Raw genomic sequence first — 24,552 nt, forward strand, 5'->3', positions numbered from 1 at the left:
TGTTGTTTCTTTTACAGTATTTTTGCTATTGTTGAAAAATTAATAAAATGTTATGGGGGGGGGTTGGGGAGATCCATCCAGCTCAGTACAGTCATACCTCGGGTTGAATGTGCTTCGGGTTGTGTGCGTTCGATTTGCGCTCCGTGGCAACCCGGAAGTAACGGAGTGCATTACTTCCGGGATTCGATGCTCGCGCATGCGCAGATGCTCAAAATGAGATCATGCACATGTGCGGAAGCGGCAAAACACGACCCACACACACACAGATGTGCCGTTGCGGCTTACGCTGTGTTCAGGATGCGAACAGGGCTCCAGAATGGATCCCGTTTGCATCCCGAGGTACCACTGTATTGTCTACACTGATCAGCAGTGACACATCAGGATTTCAGATGGGTGACTCTCCCAGCTATACTTGGAGATGCCAATAATGGACCTTTTGCATGCATGCCATGGCTCTCCCCTTTGAAAATCCCACAAGGAAATATTCTGAGGCTCGGCAAAAAAAAGCACTGCATTCTTGATTTCCGGATGTATCCAATGTAGCACTAAGAGTGCAAGGATTTCTGCCTGCAAAATGGGATATCCTCCCCCTGAACATCCCCCCAAAGCTGTTCTAGAGGTTCCCCCATCCCTCTTGGAGCAGATTTGGGGAGGTTGCATGCATAGTGGTAGAAGAGAAACTCCCCCTCAACAAGCAGAAATCCTTGCACTGACAAGATAGGAAATTCTGCCCTTCATGTTCCCTATTCTTTTGCAGCCTCCATAAATACGGTAATTGTTTTTGAGGAATTTTCCCTACTGAAATTCCCACTTCAATCTGGCCAAGAGAAGCAGCAGCTTTTTGGGACTTCTGCTCACTGCAATTCTTTCCACATTCCTGACCAATACTCCTAGGTTGTCCCACTCCATCCTTCTGCTATTGGAATCCTTTGTCCACAGCTTCCCTCCTGTCCTGCATGAGCACCTGCAGAGCCTTGGGTATTTGACTACGGACTCTGACACAAACTGGGAAAGGATTCCTCTAGAATAGATGGACCCCAAACCAATCATCTGAAGGTAACCTTGCACTTGCTTGACAGGGCTTCTGCCCCTGTAAAGGGACCCCTGACCGTTAGGTCCAGTCGTGACCGACTCTGGGGTTGTGGCGCTCATCTCGCTTTATTGGCCGAGGGAGCCGGTGTACAGCTTCCGGGTCATGTGGCCAGCATGGCTAAGCTGCTTCTGGCGAACCAGAGCAGCACACGGAAACGCCGTTTACCTTCCCGCCGGAGTGGTACCTATTTATCTACTTGCACTTTGATGTGCTTTCGAACTGCAAGGTTGGCAGGAGCAGGGACCGAGCAACGGGAGCTCACCCCGTCGCGGGGATTCGAACCGCCAACCTTCTGATTGGCAAGTCCTAGGCTCTGTGGTTTAACCCACAGCGCCACCCACGTCTGCCCCTGAGCCTGCCTTAAAAAACGCCTTCCTGGTGAGAACTGAATACCATGGTGTAACTGTAGCTGTAACTATAAGCAAAGGCATGGCATGGCTCATATGCTTGTCAATGTCTCTTTAAGGTGGCTGATGGCCTGACCAGGATGCCCCACGTCACCAGGACTACACTAAAGACTATGGAATGTTTACAAACACTAAAGATCAGTAAGGAGCTCGGCTGAGCCATATAACTTTACAACACAAAATCCTTAATGAAACAACAGATCAGCAGCCAGCTAAGTGCTCGCTCTCCGCTCATGTGTCTGCAGACATGAGCAGCTCCAGGTCCTATTGCAGCTATAAAGATTATGGAAGGACACTTTCCTCACCACGGGCCTTTGTTCGCAAAGGTGGCTGATAAGGAGCTGTGCCATTTATCCCAGTCCTGGGAACTTGTGCTCAGCAATGAGACAAGCCTCTTCCAAACAGCCAGCCCATGCACACATCAGAAAGAGGATGCAGCTCGGAAGGCAGGACCTTCTATGGAGCAGCTCCCTAAATTCAGCAGTCACCTGCATTATACCGCTGGTCCAGCACTAAACTGACTGTGTTATTTAGCCACCTGAGTTTTCAACACAATCAGGTTTTGATTGGTACATATTTATTGGCTTTCGTGGAGACGTAAACCATCTGATAAATATGAAGGCTAAATAGGGTGTGGATTTTTCCATGGTTTATTTCCGGTGATAAAATACTGGCTTGCTATGTTGCTTCCCTCATCCTGTGGTTTGAAATCAAAAGTGGCCCTCAAAGAGTGAGCCAATTGTTCATCTGCACTGCGAAAATGTCTTTGGTCTCCAGGGATGATGTGAGGGGCAACTTCTGGAAGGCAGTATGTTGTTGACCCTTCATCTAGTTTCTTTAGGAAGATATGCAGAAGGCACCTGGTTCAATTCCTGGCTTCTCCAGATTAGGAGAGACCCCTCCCTGAAACTCTGGAGTGTCTGCTAGCTGAGTGGACAAATACAGAGCCAGATGCACTGAACGGTCTGACTCACTATAAGGAAGCTTTCTGTATCTTGTGACCACATGAAAAATATAAGCAACCAAACAAAAAGAAATTTGCCCACCTCACCAACATTGTAGCCACAGTTGCTCAAACCTGATCATAAACGACTTTAAACATATACACTGAATCATTTTGTTTTGATGACTTGTATAATATTTTTCATTGTGACTGCATCTGCAGCTAGTACACATATTCTAAAGGCAGCCCTGTATCAGGGAAGTTTTGAATGTTTGATGCTTTATTATGTTTTTATATGTGCTGGAAGTCACCCAGAGCGGCTAGGGAAACCCAACCAGATGGGTGGGGTATTATTATTATTATTATTATTATTATTATTATTATTATTAGCCCAATGATCACCCTTGTGGTTGCAGCCAAAAACTGGGATGAGAACCCTGTCTTAATCTGTGCTCTTAAGATGAGAAAATATGCCACCCTTGGTGAGCCAAATTTACTTACCTGTTTCTTGCAGCAACCTCACAATGATGTTTATCTAAGTAAAGCAGCAATCTTACATACACTGAACTCAGTGGGAAATACTTCCAAGTAAACTTACATAGGATCCAGCTGCGGGAATGAAGGCAGGCATTAGTTGGTTGCAGCAATACTGCACCACACCAGAACAACTAAGCACAGAAGCAGACCTTACTATGACAGGCCTGTTTGCAAACAATGCAAATATGTTTAGGATAGCAGTGCGGGTGATTATTTTTGTGACTCGGTGTTCACTGCATTGAAGAACACAATGTTCTTCTGGCAAGTATTATCCTGAGATCCTGAACCTCTCAGACTCATATATTGTACTCCCTTTTCTTTCTGCACTCAAGCATGTACCCAGAGACAATGGAACAGACTTCAAGAAAAAACACAGAGGCACAATCTTTTACTGGCTTGCTGTTCCATCTCAGAAAGCTTTTATAATACACATGACGCCATCATTCATTTTTCTCAGATTCTCTCATAATATTAAAACTCAAGGCAATCCAATGAAGCTGAACATTGGAAGATTCAGAATGGAGAAAAAGAAAGCACTTTTCCACACACAAACTATGGAACTTGATGCCACAGGATGCAGCGAAGACCACCACTTGGGTGACTTCAAGAGAAGATTAGACAAATTCATGGAGGGAGAGGGCTACTGATGGCTACCAGTGGCAATGGTTATGGTTCTCCCTCCACTACTTCTGTTCTCCTCAGCGCAAGTAATTGGGTAGAATGCCCTAAAAAAACCCCAAAAAAACCAAAAACCTTGTAGCTCTTCTTTTCAGAGAGCTACAATGGCAATTCAATAAAATGGAAGTGCAGATAGTAAAGTTGGGAAGGACTTTGCTACAAAAGTTAATGAGACAGTAGACTATGACTGATTGAAAACTAAGAGTGAATGCGACAAGAATGGACTCCAGTTTTATTGAACATTTACTGCTGTGTTTTCCAAGCTTGGGATGCACTCAGTTGGATTTTGAGCATCCCAGGGAAAAGGAGGACAGAGGTCACGTACCTTACAAAGTTGTGTAAGAGAGGGAATTTCAGCAGTGCCTAATCCACATTAGGGTTTTTTGTTTAGTTGGGTGGTTGTTTTGCAGTATCACTGCTTCTTGCTGCTCATGAGTCATGACCAACACACACTGACCAACGTGTAGTTATTTCACTTCTTCTGCCCCTTTATCCCAGGATTTTTCAGACTTCTTTTGCAATTGCTTTTTGCATTTGATTGGCTACCCTTGAGCTCTTGATTTGCACTTGAGTGAATCAATTGCCCCTTCAACTACAAAAATGGTACATGACCTCTGTCCTCCTTTTCACCTCGCTACCTTGTTTGAGTCCTGCTCACAAGTCTTATACACAGAAGAACAGCTATACAATATATCAGAAGAATGATCGGGCCTTACAACACAATCAAAATCTCTTAGCACTCCACTCACCCTTTTCTCTAGTAAGCAAACACCCAGAAATGGGACTGGGCTTTCTGGGCAATAATGAAGATTCTCTACACCTATCAGCCACAATGTGGGCTGCATCAAGAATCCAAATGCTTCCTTATTAGTCTTTGCTCTGATATCATGGGCTAAGAGAAAGGCAGAAGTGGCTTGCATAATGAGGCAGGGCCGCAACACTAGCTTCTGGCAGGTGTGTGGCTGTCAATTACTGGGAAAAAGATGGGCAAAGGAAGAGAGAGGATGCCATAGTATTGGTGCACCAGTGGAGTCAATGCGGCACTTCCACTGGTGCACCTGTGCCATGGCAACATACCCACTGCCTGGTCATTCCCAGTAAGCAGCAGCAACTCACCTGCCAGGAACATGCACTGCATGCTCCACTTTACCAGGTAAGCCACTTCTGGAAAAGGGGAAATCAATGGGATCACTTTTCCAACAGACATAAATCAAGCACATTTCTTTCCCTCTTGTGTGTCACCCCCCCACTTGAGAATCACTTGCCCTACTTAACAGCATGATGACAATGTGATGCTATGTAAGGCCCACTGGATTCAATGGAACTTGCTCCCTAATAAATACGTTTAATATGTCATCTCAGCTTCATTCAATCCTGTGTTCAACCTATGATTGAAATGCCCTTTGTCAGATGCCCTTCTTTAACTATGTACAGCCCCTCAACCAGGACTGCAATTGAGGAAGTCTACTGGAAGAGAATAAAGGTATCATCACTGGAAGTAATGAATGAGAAAGCAACAGATCTGAATAACACTACCAAGATTTATAAAAAAAAAAAACCATGGTGGGCACTCCTACATGTACCACCACCAAGCCCACACTGCCACCTATTCTATTGGATACAACAGAACTCTTCTTTCAATAACTCTTCTTTCATAGGGGACCCTGTGGAGGCATCTGCAGACACATGGGTGTCCATGGGGGCCACGTTGGTGACCCCTTGCTCCCCATTGCTTCCTTGCCTTCCAACTTTTTTTAGCTCTGCAAGAAAAGAAAAGAAAAACCTAATAATATTCATGAGAGGTTCCTAGCTGATTCCATGCTCTACAAGCTGTTAACAAAGCCTGAGGGACTCTCTTATTCTTCAAGTCTTTTCCTGCATACTGGTGTAATCTTGCAAATGCCAATTGGTGAGACAGTATCTAGGGGGCAATTAACCCAAATTGGTGCAGCCCTTAACCCTTGATAAATAGGAATAACTGGGTAATGCATCAGTCCTTCAGGGGGGGCTTCACGGCAGTTTGATGATGGGGGTCCAGTTCATTACTAAGGCACAGTCTGTCAACCTGAGTGTTCATGACTGAACACTTCAGTCCCAAATTACTTGGGCAGAAATCCCTTTGTACTCTTCCTGTATCAGATTGGTTTATGTTGTAACATGTAATTCAATGTGCAGTCTCTTGAGAATGTACCTTGTTTTATGATGTACTGGCTGTGAACCTTGATTTTTTATGGTCAAGGGTTTGTACTTTCCTCTCTTTTTTTCTTTATTTTATTTCATATTTCTTACTGGATTGTTTTAACTTCATAATAAAGTATTGAAGCAGAAAAAGAAGACGAATGTGCATGTAGCTTGCAAGCTTCAGCCCAGCAACAGCTGGCGACAAATTATAACATAGATGTTCTGAGGGGTCTGCCCTTTTCTTCTCCCTTCTCCCAATTAACTTCCATCTCCAGGACCCATCCTGTGACATCACTGGGGGCCATCCTAAGGGTCTGGGATGCTCCTGACCTGGCAACCCTATTCAGAATCCATTATGCTTCTTGCACTAGTGTATTGCATGAGGTTTTGGATTTCTACCCTCCCCACCACTGGATAATGAACGTTCATATTATGTTTCCTTCTAACTTTAGCTTGAATGTAAGATCACGGGTGTTGAAAGCAGACTCTACACTCGGACACCCAAGGGCCACATGAGGCAGTGGATAGGCCAGAGCCAAGACCAAATGCACCTACAGCTGTTTGGAGGGATACGGAGAGAACAGTTTTGTTAAGGAGAAAGGCATGCAGAGCTATCCTTCCGTGTACACCTTCCCCCCAACCATCATACTCCCCCAACACAATGGAATTCTGTAAGGCTGGGTGGCTTGAGCATCCACAGTGGGTCACACCGTAAACCTTCAAAGGGTACACATCACCCACAGGTTTCCCACATCTCCTCCAAGCCTACATCAGCATGCCTAACCAGATTTAGAATACACATTTGATTTTGAACACTACAAGTAAGGTAACATTACCAAATAACTTGCTATTCATTTTTATTACTTTGCTCAGAGGTTCTCTTAACAAAAAATATTTTCTAAACAGATAGCAGTTTCAGAGAGAAAAGTACAGTAAGTGCATTTAGATCACTATGTATGAAAAACACACGTTTACTACTCTGTGAATACTATATGTAATAGTTGAGCAAAGAAGGGTTTTCACTGTGCAAACAGGACAGTTTTAAGGATTTCACATGGTAAAACTTCGTAAGACCAGTGTCTTATCTTTCTCATGACTTAAAGCCACCCTCCCAATTATTGCTAAATTCTGAGTCATTCATACCCTGTGCACCCAAACTGCACGTAGCAAAAGGAGTTCCCACTTCCTCACAGACATGTGTGCTTTGACACAAGTTACTTCTAGGGCTGGGCTTTACTCAACAGGCTGAGTGTAGAGAAATCACTTCCAATAATTGACTACAAACTCTACGTATGAGCTCCCTTGAATTCTTCAGCATCTTATCCTCACAGTGGTCAGGCTGTGTTTCAAAGAATCCTGAGACTTGCTCAATAAGAAATATTAGTGGTGGCAGGCAACTTTCCCCTGAAAGGCAACTTGATACTCACTTCCCCTGCAATGTGGTGTTCCTGTAAGTATGCTTGGTGCATATTAGGCAATGATGAGATCCAAGGAATCGGGCCGGGGTTTTATGTGCACCCTACAACAAACCACAAAGTCTTCTGCTATGCCCAGAGGTTCCCTGGCAAAGCACATTAATGCAGGAAGCAGGGCTGGAGCTACAGCAGGTGGCAATCCACAGGGAGGTGCCAAGGGCACTGTGCTGCTGGCACCACAGCCTTCAGCCACCTGTTCCACAGCTGACAATTTTAGACCAAGTGCACTCATAACTCTTGTGATACTAAGGGTAGTAGACCAGTGGAGTTTAAATTTAGCTGAAGCCAATAATTAAATATCCTACACCAAATCTGTAATTCAACAAATTAACCTCCAAGTGTGCAATGAAGCATTTGGAACACAGGATGGAACAGAAAAAAATTGCTTTAGATTGAACAGTTTCTGTAGATTCAAGGTGAGCGCCTGTCCAAATCTGAGCCCCATACAATAACTGTGCTGGGGGTTTAGCTTTAAACACTTCAGGTGCTGATGGTATGTGATCGCCACCTTTTATATGGGAAAAAGCATGTCAGAATCTTGGTGCTTTGAGGCGCTTTTCCCTTTTGCATATTTCTGATGTGATCCCCTAGGCCTGGTGCTTTATTATTTTTTAACTGTGAAATAGGGTTATTGACCTCAGTTATAGATACTGGAGGCCAGTCTGGTAAGTTTTCCAAAGAATCTGTTGTTTGGTTGACCTCATCATTTTGCGCATGATATCAAGTGAACAATAATATTGCATCCATTCATTGGGTCTGATAGTACACACTGGAACATTACAAGCATTCTCCAGCAGGCCTGATATTGTATGCCAGAAGAGGCAGCAAAAACTGCAAAAAAAAATTAGCCGGGGCAATTAGAGTAAGATCTTTTATTTAATTATTGATGTAAATCTCCAGAATGTATTGTGTATAGTTAAGTTTTCACCTCTGTCTTCAGTACATTTTATTTTATTTTATTGCTATGGCTAGTGACTGATGCAAAGAAAGATTCTTCTGACTCTCTGTTCCACAGTTCTGAATGCCATGTGGTTGCCACGGCAACTGCCTACAATGCTCCAAAGAGGTGCTGTGTCATTCCAGGACATTGTGGGCAATTACAATAGCAGCCATCTGGCCACCATCAGCCTCCTTATCCTCTGATAAGCACACCCCTATGGTTGGTGCAAATACACAGGAGGAGGTTAGAACCCTGCCCAGCCACCAGCTATTGCAGTAGCCTGGCAGAAATGGTTCTCTGAACCCTGCAAGTTGTTCAGGTTATGTCCTGAACTCTGTGACACAAATGGTTGGCTGTATCTAGCTAGGTTAGAATTTGGTACAGTATTTGATACCAATGCAGCGTGTCTCTTTGCTGCTTATTCCTATTAACTATTCATATTAAAAATCCATATAAGGGTCTGACTGGAAGAGGAAAAAAGCATCATGACTCAACAGGGCCTCTTCCAACTCTACAATTCTATGATCAGGAAATCTCATGTACTCAGGTGCCTCCTAAACATGAAGGGATTTCATGTGCAGGTATGTAATACAGAAATGGGCCTAAATGGTCTCTCAGATTCTATGAGACACTTGAGGACCAACCTGGATAAGATGTAGGAAATATGTCAACAGATCCCCAAATGTTTCTGTTTTTCTTAAAATGAGTCTTCTGAAGAGCAAGGGTGTTATACCAGCTCCAAAGCGGCCCTAGGATAAGGCAGAGCAAGGCAGCAGATTTTGTTTGTCACAAAGGGGAAGCAATTTGCTGTTTATTTTTATTTATTGCATTTCTTGGTCGCTCTATCTTGCCCAATGCACTCCACAGCAACATAGAAACAAACAGAGAACCCACGCAGATACATTGAAACTAAGAGGGAGGGACACTGAAAACATCTCACCCACAAATGCCTGGTTATACAGGAACGTTTTTGAATTCTTGTTGCAGAAGACACAAATCCATCACATAGAGATGCATTTGCCTGAACCAACCTGAGCAAGACCCCTGACCATCCAACTGGCTATTACCAGCCGGGGTGGATGGGCGTCAAGGAAGTGGCCCAGTGCTAGCCATAGTCATCAGGCCTCATAAACTGAGCTCAATAACATAAAATGTGAGAAGATGCTGCATTGGACGCCGTGACCGGAGTTACAATTCTGGAACATCCAACGCACTATGGAGCTGGGAGACTTCATGCTCAAAGCGCTATGCTCCAGGGGCCCATCCACCACTTTTGGTATGACCCAGCGAAGGCATTGAAGTGCCTTTGAAGCTTTCACTGTCAATTGGTAAACAAAAATATGTAACCTAACATGTGTCCAGACACCTTCAGAGTGAGTTTTCCACTACCTGCACTCCAGCATGCTTCACTGTCTGCAGCTCCTCAGCAGAACAAGCAGCAATCCACATTGCTCTGCAGCAATGAAGAGAACCCTTGGGAGCCATTTTACAGTGAAACATGGAGCACCTGGTCTGTCTCCTGGGAAATTCCCCAGAGCATCTGGAAATTCCCCAGAGCATCTACCATATTCCATTAGTCTCTAGGGGTGGACCATCCAAATCAGTTCCCCACTCCTGGGACCTTCAGATGGAAATGGTGTGAAACCAATGGCTATTTCTCACATTCAAGTATTTAAAATGTGCATGCAAAAAGTTGGAATACGGGTGCAATAAGCATATGTTTTACAAGATGTGCAACACAGATACATGCAACCAGTGGTGGAGCTTCATGCTCCAGCACCGGGGGGCAGAGAGCAGGTGGGGGTGGCAGCGCATCCTGGGGGCAGGATGTGCTGCCCGCAGGGGCAGGGCGCACGTCCTGAGGCGGGATGCGCCACCTGCGGGGGCGTGGCACCCAGCATGATCAAGGGGCGGTCACGATGGCACCCTGCCAGGATCGCGCTGCCAGGGGCGGGGTGCTCCCCCCACACTCCTCTTCCTCCTCCAGTGCATGCAACTGGTGGCCAGGACTGGCTTTGGTTCCCTACCCTTGCCGCCGGATAATGTGTGAAACAGAGAACTCCTCCTAAGATAGAACAGGCTGCAATCAATGCTTTAAATTCCAGGTTGCTTACATTGGTTCCCAGACACAGCTGAAACATTCTGCAGCATGTAAACAGCTTTCTGGTCTGACTGCTTGATTAAAAAAAACAACCAACCTCTTATCTTGGGATCCAATTAGGCACCAAAGGTTACTGTCGATTAACATGTTTAAAGTATGTTTTCCTCTTTGTGGACTGAAAAGTGAGCATTAGCACAGAAGATAACTTCCAGGGATAGGAAATTAAGTAGGGAAAGTTTGAGGACAATATAATTAGTGTCAGACAGGTGGTTTAGAGATGTAACCCATCTGATGTGGCAAAGCCCATGCTAATTCTTTAAGAAGGTCTGTTCAAGGAGAAAGGATCTTTCTATATATGCCTGTTCCTTAGGTACCCCAATGCCTTTCTGTCTGAGAATAGCAAGGTAGAAACACTCTCCCTATTAGTAAAGTTAGACATCCCAAGCACACTTATAAGAGGCAGAGTGCCCAGCTAAGTCCTGTGAGGCTAGCAAGGAAATTTTGTTTTGAAATCAGATCCTTGTCTCAACCACAGGAAAAATGTCTGGGTGTATAAGCACAACTGAAAACAGTGCAAGCCATTGAGGGCAAAGGGCAAGCACAAGACCAGGGCACATTGAATGCTGGGAAGGGTGCTCACTTTTTACCTAGCTGCTGCATTTGGGTTAGAAGTGGATTGGCTATCTGAGACAGTGATCAAAGGGATTCAGTGCTTCCTCCTACACTTGCTATTTAGTTTTTTAAAGCCATCCACACAATGCTAACTGCATCTTGCCCAGTTTGGCCCTTAAAACAAATGCTGACAGTCACATCAGAAAAAAAAATTGTGAGAAAATGCCTTGTGTCAGCACTGGAGTTGATTGTGCATCTGTCCCATCCTCCAGAGACACAGCCTTTCAAAATATAGAACGTATTTACTATTTATGTGAAATGGGTTAATAGCAGCTTGAGGTTAGAGAATGTATTACCAAAGTTTATGTAACCTGCTTTATGTTGCTGATGCAATGCTCATTTGGAGATGGAGGTGAAGAAGTGTGAAAGTGGCAGGGAGAGATTCACTATCACCTTCACAGAATGTGCATCCCTTCCATTTGCGTGGACAGGCAGAGTCCCCCAAACCCTGGGCAGCCCCGTGTGGAAAAACAACTCAAGACAATGTGCTATGGGATTAAAATTGGCCACAACTTTATTATGTTTCAGGTGTGGGTAGACCTTGGCTCAGGCATTGGGCATTTATCCTTCCCAGTCCCCTGCCGGGGATCTGGGGAACATCAGGGTTATCCAGTTTGTGGGGGGGATGGGCTGGCTCTGGAGAACATATGTTCAAGCAGAGAGAGCCCGCCCCCGTTACACCGCCGTCGCAGGGGAGAGCAATGACAACCTCTAGGCGTACGACCAAAGCCTCCCCTCAAAACAACTTTAATGGGGAACCCTGGAATCGCCACCGCAAAGAGAAGGGGGGCGTGGGTCACTGCTACATGCCCACCCCCATTTAGGGAAGATAGACTAAAGGATTCCACCCAAGGCCTGATACCGCCAAAGTTGTGATGTTTTGCTATGGGAAAGGCTAACCTGCCAATTCAGGAGAATTCCTTTCCGGCCCTTCAACAGGGACCCTGACATAGCATACCTGTGAATAAAAGGTTAACCTGCAAAATAAGTCTTAACTGAGGGTGGGTAGGGCAGGAGAAGCTCTGGAGCCAACTGAGGATTCCCTGGTAAGATCCTCACCCTATTGTGTGGGCAGGGTGGTCCCTCCCCCTACCTGGCCTGATCACCTTGGCAACGCCTCCCCAGGCAGGATTGGACAACTGGCTGAGGTAGGCGGAGACCTCCAGGTATCCCACCTGGGGAAGGCGAAGCCAAGCCTGTGCTAATGGTGCCTCATAGGGTCCAGGGGGCTGCGTGTGACCATGCAAAGGGTGCCCCCCCCATTTAATGTGGGGAGCGGTCGTTCTGACTCGCTGCTGGGGGACAGTTGGTTTCTGCATAGTTTCCTTATTAGAGAAGGGAAAGCCCATTGCATAAGGAAAGTTTTGTAGAAAGGGGAAAGGAAATAGTCGCATGCAGCATAATTTTAGTTTAAATCCCTGTTAATAGTTTCACTGCTGTGCTCTTTTTCAGATATAGTAGTTTTGCCGGGAGGGGATATTTTATAAATGTGGGTCTGTACCTATGTCTGCATTCAGATTTAAAACACATCTCCCTCTACATCTCCAACTGATCAAACTCAATCTGCTTGGGAACAAGAATTTTTAGAATGCTTCTGGAGAAAAGGAATAACTAAACACTTCAGTCAGATCTCTCCAAAACATGAAGAAAAAGAGATGCAAGAAAGAGAGGACATCAGACAGAGTAATATTGTTTGAGACTTCACAGCAGCATGGGTCTCTTAATCTCAGGGTCGTGGGTCTGAGCCTCACATTGGGCAAAAGATCCCTGCATTGCCAGGGGTTGCACTAGATGAGCCTTGGGGTCCCTTCCAACTCTACAATTATATATATTGGCAAAAACCAATAAAATGGGAATAGGGTTAGCAGTGGCGTAGCGTGGGGGGTGCAGGGGGGGCCGGCCGCACCGGGCGCAACATCTGGGGTTAGGGCAAATCCACGGGTTAGGGGGCGCAAATCCACAGGTTAGGGGGCGCAAATTACTTGCCTTGCCCCGGGTGCTGACAACCCACGCTACGCCGCTGAGGGTTAGGCAACCCAATTCTAAGGTAAAGGTAAAGGTACCCCTGCCCGTACGGGCCAGTCTTGACAGACTCTAGGGTTGTGCGCCCATCTCACTCAAGAGGCCGGGGGCCAGCGCTGTCCGGAGACACTTCCGGGTCACGTGGCCAGCGTGACATCGCTGCTCTGGTGAGCCAGAGCCGCACACGGAAACGCCGTTTACCTTCCCGCTAGTAAGCGGTCCCTATTTATCTACTTGCACCTGGGAGTGCTTTCGAACTGCTAGGTTGGCAGGCGCTGGGACCGAGCAACGGGAGCGCACCCCGCCACGGGGATTCGAACCGCCGACCTTTCGATCGGCAAGCTCTAGGCGCTGAGGCTTTTACCCACAGCGCCACCCGCGTCCCTTAACCCAATTCTATGGATTGGCTAAAAAAGGTGTCTGGGCTTGTAATAATATGTTGGATTTCTTAAAGTGTTTCAGCCACTATACAAAATCTTTCCCTCTTATACATTGAGTATTCACACTTGCTCCTCAGTGGGTCTTATGGCCAAACAAAATGATGGAACAGGAAGTGGTACAATACGATCATGGGGCACATCCACACTGTACATTTAAAGCTTATTTGAAGCATGTGGGTCACCCAAAGAATTCTGAGAACTGCAGTTAACTGCCTCACATAGCTACAATTCCCAGGGGGGAAATGGGTTTAATTGCTTGACATGGAAGTGATCCTTCCTTTAATCACTTTCCAGTATGGAAAGACCATAACCACCAGTCCTACAACACCCAAGGTTTAGCTTGAACCAGAATTAGAACTCACCATGGCTTGGCGCTTGAAAATTTGCTTCCAGTGCCAGAGCTCATCCCTAGAATATGTGGAATAATAAAACATGGCTTCTGAACATGAGAATAGTGATTTTTTTTCCACCACTGAGGAAGCCCAGCCAACTGCTGCCACACATGTGGGGTGAAGAAGTAGGATTCTCAGATCATAAACTGTAGCCTGAGTCCCCTAATCTCAGTTTAGAAGTGAATCTCTGCCTGCAAACTGTTAACAACTTCTGGAATCATTTGTGAATCACTATTCTGTCTAAACTCTTTGAGAACACTGGACATCCACAATGGGCAGAAGGTAAATTGGGATCTGTAGGTACATTGCTAGATGACTTGCAGTGGATCAGCAAGGGTTTCTAACTCCCAACAGTTTAACAAATGCAAAAGGTGGGTGACGTTTTGCTGCTCAAACCTTGATTTGCATTAGCTCAGATGTAGATTTGTACCTGTAAATACAGAAAATATCGGTGTATAGCTCATGGGGTACAATAAATAAATGGTTTTATCACCTAAACACTATTTTGCACCTGATTCTACAACTCCACACACCAAAAAATAGATACTGTGTTGCACCTGGCACCAGTTGGTGGACCTCAGCATATTTCTAAAAACATGAAATCTGTCCACGCCAGCTGATGTGATGACCCTTCCAGGCATACAATGCATGGAAGTTGGGGGCTGTGGGCACGACCATGATATCAGCCATCCTCCACACTTTCATTTGGAAAGCCTAAACCAAGCTCTATCCTTCACTGATTCACTTTTTTCAACCCTTCCTTATCTGGATAAAGCAACAAGGTCTCTGCTGCAATGAGAGACACTTTTGCAACAGACTGCATGCATTCGCAACCCCTTATTATCCAAATAGACAACACAGCTAGTGGGTGAGAGGTGAGAGGGAGGCATAAAGGCTTACGCAAGAGTGCCCAGCAGCTTTAGGGACAGAAATAGAACACAGATCCCAAAAGGCCGAAAACCATGCCCTGTGTACCAGAAGAGCAATTTCTCCAAACCATTCTCAAAGCTGGCAAGAACAGAAACGATGCTAACATGGGTTGCTTGCCTTTCCCCTTAAAAAAAAAAACATGAGTCAAGCACTGGAGGAAGGGGCTGGAAGGATCCGCTCAGAGGTGGCTGGTCCCCACTGCTGGATTCTGAAGGTAGTTGTTGGGCCTTAACATAAAGAACCTACATACAGCCAATGTGGCGTAGTGGTTAGTGTGACAAGTTTTGGTCCCATCTGCACCACACAAAGACGACAATGTTATACCACTCTCCCAAAGAATCCTGGGAACTGTGGCTTATTAAGGGTGCTGAGAGTTGTTAAGAGACCCCTATTCCCCACAGAGACCTACAGCTCCCAGAGTACAGGGACTAGCTGTGAAACGACTCAAGAGTTGTAACTCTGTGAGGAAAATAGGGGTCTCCTAATAACTCTCAGCATCCTTAACAAACTCCAGTTCCCAAGATTCTTGCAGGGTGGGACCCATGACTGTTTAAAGTGGTATAATCCTGCTTTAAATGTACAGTGGAAGCTTGGGTTGTGAACATGATCCGTGCGGGATGCACGTTCACAACCCGCAGCATTCGCAACCCGCGTCTGCGCACACACAGGTTGCGATTCGGCACTTCTGCGCATGCACAACGCGTGATTTAGCACTTCTGTGCATCCGCGACCGCTGAAACCCAGAAGTAACCCGCTCCAGTACGTGGGCAGTGGAACTCCTTGAGTGGAAGGTGGGGTACAAGAGAAACACACCCACCCATATATAAAGGTAAAGATACCCCTGCCCGTATGGGCCAGTCTTGCCAGACTCTAGGGTTGTGCGCTCATCTCACTCTAGAGGCCGGGAGCCAGCGCTGTCTGCAGACACTTCCGGGTCACGTGGCCAGCGTGACGAAGCTGCTCCGGCGAATCGGCACCAGAGCAGCACACGGAAACGCCGTTTACCTTCCCGTTAGAAAGCGGTCCCTATTTATCTACTTGCACTTAAGTGTGCTTTCGACTGCTAGGTGGGCAGGAGCTGGGACCGAACGACGGGAGCTCACTCCGCTGCGGGGATTCGAACCGCCGACCATGCGATCGGCAAGTCCTAGGCGCTGAGGTTTTACCCACAGCGCCACCCGCGTCCCCCACCCATATATAGGGCCCTTAAAACTCTACAATTCTATGATATATAGAAACTGGGTATCTAAAGTATGGCAGAGTCTGCAGACTCAGTTTGGCTCAGGAAAACCAGGGTTCAAAGCTTTGCCTATCCACAAAGCTACCCCGGAGTCATTAGAAGAGGCACTATCCCAGTGCATTGACTGGGGCTGATGGGAGGTGCAGCCCAGCAACAACCGGGGGGCACTTGGTTGCTGTTGGATGCAGCGTGTGTTACCTGCTCTTAAACCATTGCGCTTGGGGGCCGGTTAATAACCCCAATCACTCAACTGAGCGAAACAAAGCAAACGAAGAGGCATATAAGCCAAGTCACCGGTTAAGCCTCCTTGCAAAGCCTTCATGCCCTTTAGCGCAAGACTGTTTTATTAGAGTGGGGGGAGTGAAGGTCATCCTAACACTGGCACCCGCGCACGTCTCCGCCTGCTTATTCCCTGGCTGAGTAAAATGGGCTAAACCCCCCCCCCCCCGACCTTTGCAAAAAGAAAAGATCCCGTCTGAGGGCCCGCCGCTTGCTACGTGACACACAACTACACCCCTCTCTCCTGGCGCAGGAGACGGGCCTCCCCCTTCCCGTCTCCTTGCCCGGGTCACTGGCAGCTGGCGCCCACCCCGGCCCTGCGCCTTGCCAGCTCGCGCGTCCCGGGAGGGTCCGGCCCCCTAAGCCCTCCGTGTGCTCGCGGCGTGCTCGGCGCATGGACAGCCCCCTTGGCCCTCCGCCTGCCTGGGCGACCTCTTGCAAGCTGACTGGGGCCAGAGGCGGGGCTTCGCCCAGCGTGGGGAATATAAAGGCCCGGGCTGCGCGCTTGCAAAGGCAACAGCTGAGCAGCACCGAGTGCCTGGTCGGATCTAAAGAGCAGAGAGAAAAAGCACCGCTGTTGCTTAAACAAGAGATCTCTCGAGGCAAAGATTGACAGCTCTGTGGTTCTGGTGAGTACGGCGGATTTCTGTTTTCTGAAAGGATGTTAAACGACAGGCGCTGAGATAGGTCGATAGCTGGCGGCTCAGTTCACCTAGATCCAGTTTGGGATGAGGTTGAATTAATTAATCCTTGAATTAAAGGTTTCCAAGCGTGGGGCTGCATGGGGGGGGGGGGTGTTCTCCGAGCTCCCATGCTTTTTGCACTGGTAAGCCTTATGCATGCGTCCTGCAGTGAGACAGGTAGATAATCTGAACTGCATTGTAATTGCAGAGATAACGTGGCCATTGTAAGTTGCACTTCTGTAAGTGCTGTCGGTTTCTTCAAAGATCAGCTTGTGGGATTTTTTTGGCGAGGGGGAGGCATCCTTTGAACTGCAACTGATGTCCTTTCTCTTTTCCGCTTTGCTCTGCAGGTCTCTGTGACTCGCTGTGTCTACTCCCTTAGCTAACGATGGAGACGATGCAGGAGCTGATTCCCTTTGCTAAAGAGATGCTCAGCCAGAAACCCAACGGGAAGATGGTCAAGCTGTACATGCTGGGCAGCGTGCTGACGTTCTTTGGGGTGGTCATTGGCCTGGTGGAGACGGTCTGCAGCCCTTTCGCCTCCGAGGAGAGGCAGGAGGAGGAGGAGGAGGAGAGGGAGAAGGAAAAGGAGAGACCTGCCACCCCCCTGACGAAAGAGGAGGTTGTGCCTCAGAAACAGGAGGGTGTAACACTGGAAAAAAGCAAGCAGGTGTTAGCAGTGAGAAATTTGGTGAACCGGCAGCATGCATCATAAGAACACGTCCGGCGCCTGCAAGAACATGGTGACGTGAAATGCACAGGACATTCCTTGCCCCATTCCTTCTTGACAGTGTAGTTTCCAGAAGGCAAGAGAACTGTGACTTGTATGCGAGATGCAAATGGACTCTATACCTAAAACCAAGACTGTTTTATTTTGCTGCCATGCAGCAGTTTTAACTACACAGCCATTTCAATCTACGTACCTGTTCTTTAGGTATGGATATGTGAAGCTTGTAGCATCTTGTACCCACCTTTGTGTGGGGTGGTTGTTTTTATATTATTGTTATTATGATAACTATGCATACAATTTACATACATTTTCATTTTAAATAAACTATTTTATACCTGACACTATTGGCTTTGGTCATCTTGCATTGGTGGGGGATCTTTCATCACCATTTTCTGGGTTTTGTAGAACTTAGTTTTATGAAAGTACACTTAGGGTTGGGGCAATTGGTCTGTGTTCCTGAGCACTCTCTACTGAGGGGGGAAATGGTGTCCACTGCTACTGAAGCAATGAGAAATATGTTTGGGTAAGTGTCTGAATTCTGAAACCTTTCATCAGAATACAGGAATATTTGGCTGGTAATTTAGGAACTGAATACTACAACAAAAATGGGGAATTTGGGGCCTTCCATAGGACATCAAACTCTCATAAGCCCAGCTGGCCTAGCAATATATGGTGGGGGGAAGCACATGTTTTCCATCCCTAAACTAGGGAACCTGAATATATCAGGAGGGGAAAAGGGAGATGTCCCTATAGCCTAGGGTTGCCATATTTCAAAAAGTAGAAATCCAGATGCAAAAAGTTGAGCTTTTCTTGGGAAAGTTGTTGAGCATTTTGGGGGAAATCACCCAAAAAAGAACACTTTCTGGTTCTGTTTCCAAAAAACCACACATTTTGCCAATTTTTAAAAATTGAAACAATTAATACAATGTTTAAAAATCATGAAATATTTGTCAGTTGATTTGGTGTTTCAAATTCACTAGATCATCTGTGCCTTCCCCAGCCTGGAAACTTCATTAGGCAGTTCCTCTTTGCTCTGTGCTTTGTCATCTTTTGGCTTTAGCACGTAGCTTGCTACAAAGGGATCTTCTGGAGTATACTTCCGCAGTCACGGTGCTGCCTTATATTGATAATACTCTTTACATGGTTACATTATAGTTAACTTACTAATTTGACTACACTCCATCAGAAAATAGAGGAAATATAATAGATAATTAGGTCAAGTATAATTTAATAATTAGATTCAGCCAGGTTTAGGAATTTCCAATGGGTTGGTTTTTGGGGTGGGTTGGTTGTTTGTAAGAAATGAGGTGTCACTTCTGCCATGGACCCATCAAGTTGGCCTGAGTCACCAAAGTGCTGGACCAGACTAACTCGCAGGTTACAGTCCACCCAGGTCTGTGTGGAATTCAAGGATGACATCAGCATTTTGATCATCCATATTCCATATTCCAGTCTGAGAAGGGGATGTGCTCACACTTCTGGAGTCTGAACATGAGGCCCACTGGTTGTTCTGAGGCCCGCTGCTGATTTTAGCCCAATGGGGTCAAAACTCCCCTGTGTGACATGTTTGTACAGCTTGGTCAGAGAGAGGTAATCCACCCTGTGTCCTTCCAATAAAGTTTGTCTTCCCCTCCACCAAAAAAAGAATACTGAGGTCCAGCTCCGAGGGCCTTCTGGCAGTTCCCTCACTGTGAGAAGTGAGGTTACAGGGAACCAGGCAGAGGGCCTTCTTGGTAGTGGTGCCCACACTGTGGAATGCCCTCCCATCAGATGTCAAGGAAATAACTAACTTTTAGAAGATACCTGAAGGCAGCCCTGTTTAGAGAAGTTTTTAATGCTTGAGGTTTTATTCTGTTTTTAATGTTCCATTGAAAGCTGCCCAGAGTGACTTGGGAAACCCAGGCAGATGGGCGGGTAGAAATAATAAATTATTATCATTAAATTATTATTATTATTATTATAAATGAGGTGTCAGTACTCATACACTGATAAAAGTGCCATTGGTGCCAGTAAAAAAATGGCTGCCATGGGCAGCAAAAAAGTGGTGCTGGTATTTTCTACCAGTGAATACTGTCACATACACAAACATGTTTTGGGATTTCTATAGCCTCTCTGTGCCCAGTGAAATGTAATAGCTGGTGCTCTCAGAGGATAGTTAAGAGCCCACTTTGTCAATGAACAGATTTTACAGAATTAATCAAGCCACAGGTCATGATGCTACTATAGTATTTAAACAGTGGTGGGCCACTTTTTCCTGCTGAGAACCACATTCATTTGGGGATACTCCATCAAGGAAGGGGTGCATACCAATGGTGGGTAGAGGCAGATCAAATGATGGTCTACATCAACAACCCTGTTTCAATTCTCAGACAGACCTGAACAGGACTAGGAATTCTATCAGAAGTAAGCCCCACTGATGGGATTACTCTCAAATGTGTAGACAGAGGATTTATTTTATTTTTAGTACAACAGACCAATATAGCTACTGTAACTACTTTCTGACTTTACTATAACTGTAGTTACTATTGTTACTATGAGATAGTTGTCCCTACAAAAAAAAGAATACTAAATTGCAATACATCAAAAGTTTTACAATATTCTTAACTAAAAGTATCCAGCTTGCAATAACATATAAACACATCATACCACACCCAGTTAAAAGATGAATGCTGTGTACTAATGCATGCTACACACCAGTGCTATTTTTCTAGAAAAGGAGGTACCATGAATGCCTCCCTTGTTCTCTTAGAATGGCAACGGTGCCCACCTGAGAGATGCTGGAAGTTCTAGTGAGTTCCAGCTGGGGAAAAAAGCCCTGCTCTACTCACATTAAGAAGAAGAGGAGGAGTTTGGATTTTATATCCCGCCTTTCACTCCCTTTAAGGAGTCTCAAAGTGGCTAACATTCTCCTTTCCCTTCCTCCCCCACAACAAACACTCTGTGAGGTGAGTGGGGCTGAGAGACTTCAAAGAAGTGTGACTGGCCCAAGGTCACCCAGCAGCTGCATGTGGAGGAGCGGAGACACGAACCCGGTTCCCCAGGTTACGAGACTACCGCTCTTAACCACTACACCACACTGGCTCTCAAGTTGTTATTAGGCAGCTAGGGGAGGAAACTTCTCTTACCCAAGCCATATAACCAGGAAAGGGAAAAGGAATGAGTTTTTTTTGAAAAACTTATCTTTTTATTTTTATTTTTATTTTATTTTTATTTTTTGTAAAATAAAATACTGCCCCTTCCAGTTCTGAAAAATGCACAAAAAGGAAGCACGGGTGAGTGGGGGTGAGGGGCTCTTTTAAAAGCTAGGGTAAATAAAGAAGGAATGAACAGGAATGAAGGAGCTCTCCAGGGGATGGAAGAATGGAGCAGCTTCAGGTGGTTCTGGAAGTCACATAAATTAGGTTGGAAGCTGCTGCCTTCAGGCTGCAGGTTACCCACCTGTGTATGAAAAGGAGTGTGTATAAAGAACCTGTTTGTTCAGCTGAAACGAATAGCATATTTCTGGTTCACTGCTCCCTTTGGGGTCAAGTTGTCCTTTACAATTCTTCAGTCGGACACGACTAAAAAGCCATGATGGAGTTTCCACAAGCAGCTGCGCTGTAGTGCAAAGAACTGAGAGGTGTGGTTTAGATTTGGGTGCCATAGGCTGAATCTTATCACCACAGGTGTCTGGAGAAGCCAAGAGGTTAGAGAGGGAGAGGCTCTGTTTTCTCCTTTTAAAGCAGCAGCAACAATAACCTTATAATGCCCTAGGAAATGATTGATTGCGGGGAGGGGGGGGGAGAGCCTATGGCTCAGGGATGGGTGAAAAGTGGAGATAATGTGAAGTAGCACCGGGAGGCAGTGGTGAGTCCTTTTTCTGAAATAGGAGGAGCAACTGAGGGATCCGTCTTTTATTTTCCCATAGAAAGCTCCTGGTGAGAGTGTATTGTGGAATCAGAACTGCTGATTGAGAAAAGCCTCCACACAGCCTTGTTGCCATCAAAATGCCAGCCCGTACTTCAGTTTAAATTTAATTCAGATTATTTTCTTACCATGGGAGATTTGATCAGTAAACATAGCCTGTTCTACACCTCAAGTCAGTGTGGAAGGTGATTAGTGCATTATTTGGGATAGACAATTTGTCATATGTGTGGTCATTATCACCGCTCTCATTTCTTCCTTACCAGAGCACAACCTAACCAGTTTGTTTCCAGCAGCCAATATTGTAAGTCTATGACTATTTCCACCAATTGCTGCATGCTAAAGGCATGCTCAGGGATGCGTATGGCGCTGTGAGTTAAACCACAGAGCCTAGGACTTGCCGATCAGAAGGTTGGTGGTTCGAATCCCCACGACAGGGTGAGCTCCCATTGCTCGGTCCCTGCTCCTGCCAACCTAGCAGTTCGAAAGCACATCAAAGTGCAAGTAGATAAATACCGTAGGTACCGCTCCAGCGGGAAGGTAAATGGCGTTTCTGTGCACTGCTCTGGTTCGCCAAAAGCAGCTTAGTCATGCTGGCCACATGACCCGGAAGCTGTACGCCGGCTCCCTCAGCCAGTAAAGCGAGATGAGCGCCGCAACCCCAGAGTCGGCCACGACTTGACCTAATATTCAGGGGTCCCTTTACCTTTACCTAAATGCATGCTCAAATTTCAGCAACCCTGTTTGGAGTAGTTGTTCTGCCGTAATCACAATCCATATATCAGACTTTTTAAAACAAATTAGTTCAAAGATTTCTCACAACACCTCTTTATCACTCTTAGGCAATCCTTAATCAGGAAAAGATCACTCTTGCACAAGACTTCAGTATAAAAAATAAAAACCAAATGGAAATGGGTATTATCATCCTACAAAAAAAAACCTCTTTATTGCAAAAAAAGAATTAATGCTATGTGATATGTCCTGCTCCTGTAACGGCAAAACCCACACAAGTTTCCCTGTCCTGGGAAATCTTAGGATGTCAGCCAACAGTTCCATTTGAGAAAGTACTTTGTTCCCACCAAGTCTTTCAGTGCTCATTTCCTCAGGCAGTCAAGATCCAAGATAATTGCATTCCCTAGCAGCTAGCATACAAATGAGAACAAACTTCACCCAGGATAAAATTGCCTTCCTCAAATAAAGTCGGGAGCAAGATTGGAGTTCAGTTAGCTTTGCAGCTCTCAAAGAGTCCCATGCCCTAAAAGGCATGTTGCAATCCCAGCCACAGACACAGCACACAGTAAATTAAAAACAAGGCAGATATTTCAAAAAATGTAATTAAGTTACTGATCCCATCTGTTCTGGCTGCACAGCCCACATGTTGGTGGAAGTTGATTCAGAGACCCAAACATTCACACACCACCCAAACCGACTTTAAGTTTAAGGGTGTGTCTGCTTTTATGGGATGTGGGGGCACTTTACTTCCCCACTAATCACCCTAAAATGAGCCCATGTTGGTCCCCTGCCCATCTCTCTGACAGACAAGGAAGACAGAGGACAATGGATTTCAAATAAGGAGAGCAACAGAAAACACTACAAATATATTTTGAAACATTTAAGACTGCAATCCTAAATACACTTACTAGGGAGTTGTGGGCATCCATCTGTCTCTGGAGACAATGGAGAAGTCTGCCTCTGGGGGTGAAGTCAAACTGTTGGAAGGTTGCAGCACCTGCCATGGCTGTAGCGACTAATAAGGGAGAGAGATGTTTTGTTGCAGCTGGGGCAGATGAAGGCGTCAGGTTGTGCTACTAGGGAGTAAGGTTCACAAAACATGATGAGGTGCACTTCTGAGTAAAGATGCATAGGACTGCACTGTAAAGCTTGTGATTCTGAAATGGCAGAAGTTCCATTTCAACTGGATTTTGTAGCTCTGATATGACTCTTCCAGTGGAGCAAGAAAGCCTGTTTAATAATGTGAAATGCTGTGCCCATGGCTGAAGTGCCATTGATAGCTGTATGTTTTTAAAATAAATGTTTGCTTCTTTACTGGCATGAGATTTTAAAATGGAAACTCATGATTCCTACACCTTTAATGGTTATGTAGAAGGAGGATTTCAGCAGTTGTAACATGTTGTGCAGCTTCTAAAGGCACAAGAGCCTTTTCCTCTTTTGAATCTGGCCAGCCCACTGGGGATTAGTTAAAACACTCTGCATGGAGACTGTCCAGCAAGGAAGCTATGAAAAAAGAGTTATGAGGTCGTGATGACTTTCAAACAAATATGGGAAAATAAGTCTGACCTCTCTTCCAGCACTCTGGAGTGACTAGTGGCTGGCCCAATTCCATGCCTGATTTAAGAGATAAGAAAAGCACCCTTCCATCAAGTGTTCAGCCAGCCTGCCAACTTCATGCTTCTGGGCCTAGAGAATGTGATCTCCAGGGAGCATAATTAGGGAGACTGCCAACACAACATGGTCTCCTTTGCAAACAGAGACTCACAAACAACTGCTGGTTTTTAATTTTTGCTTTCGCATGTTAACACTGGCAGCTGAGGTCTTAAATGCTGGGTTAAGAAGATCAGTTCAAAGGGAATACCCCCCCTACACAGATCCAGAGAGAAATACACCTCTTAGACTGAAGGGTAGAACTGATACATATTTCTATGGAAAGGACAATGATGCCAAGTGAGTAGGGCCCCAATTTCTGTCTGTGGAGCTTTCCTGTAAAATCCATGTGGATTTTTCATTCTGCACGCCATTCTTCATGGGTAGTCTGACGTTGCTGCTACAATTTCTTTTCCAAGGATGCTTCTCGTCCAAAACTCTGCATTGATCATTTGAATTCTATATACATGCATGCTCAATTTCCATAATTTGTTCTGTTTCTGCAAAGACAACACAGGGCATTG

The 24,552-nt window shown here is 45.7% G+C and overlaps 1 protein-coding gene across 1 annotated transcript; it reads left to right on the top strand.

Annotated features, from left to right (window-relative positions):
• Positions 1–16,812: 16,812 nt before the first annotated feature.
• G0S2 (G0/G1 switch 2) lies at positions 16,813–18,082 on the top strand. Its single transcript, XM_028734458.2, has 2 exons — positions 16,813–16,959; positions 17,364–18,082. Exon 2 carries the CDS (start codon positions 17,402–17,404, stop codon positions 17,726–17,728), a length of 327 nt encoding a protein of 108 aa, XP_028590291.2. The 5' UTR covers positions 16,813–16,959; positions 17,364–17,401; the 3' UTR covers positions 17,729–18,082.
• Positions 18,083–24,552: the final 6,470 nt, after the last annotated feature.

Source organism: Podarcis muralis, chromosome 5 (genome assembly GCF_964188315.1).
Source record: "Podarcis muralis chromosome 5, rPodMur119.hap1.1, whole genome shotgun sequence".
NCBI classification, from domain to species: Eukaryota; Metazoa; Chordata; class Lepidosauria; order Squamata; family Lacertidae; genus Podarcis; species Podarcis muralis.

What these genes read in the sequence shown, in the direction of transcription:
- G0S2 (XM_028734458.2), top strand. Translation starts at nt 17,402, where the DNA reads ATGGAGACGATGCAGGAGCTGATTCCCTTTGCTAAAGAGATGCTCAGC.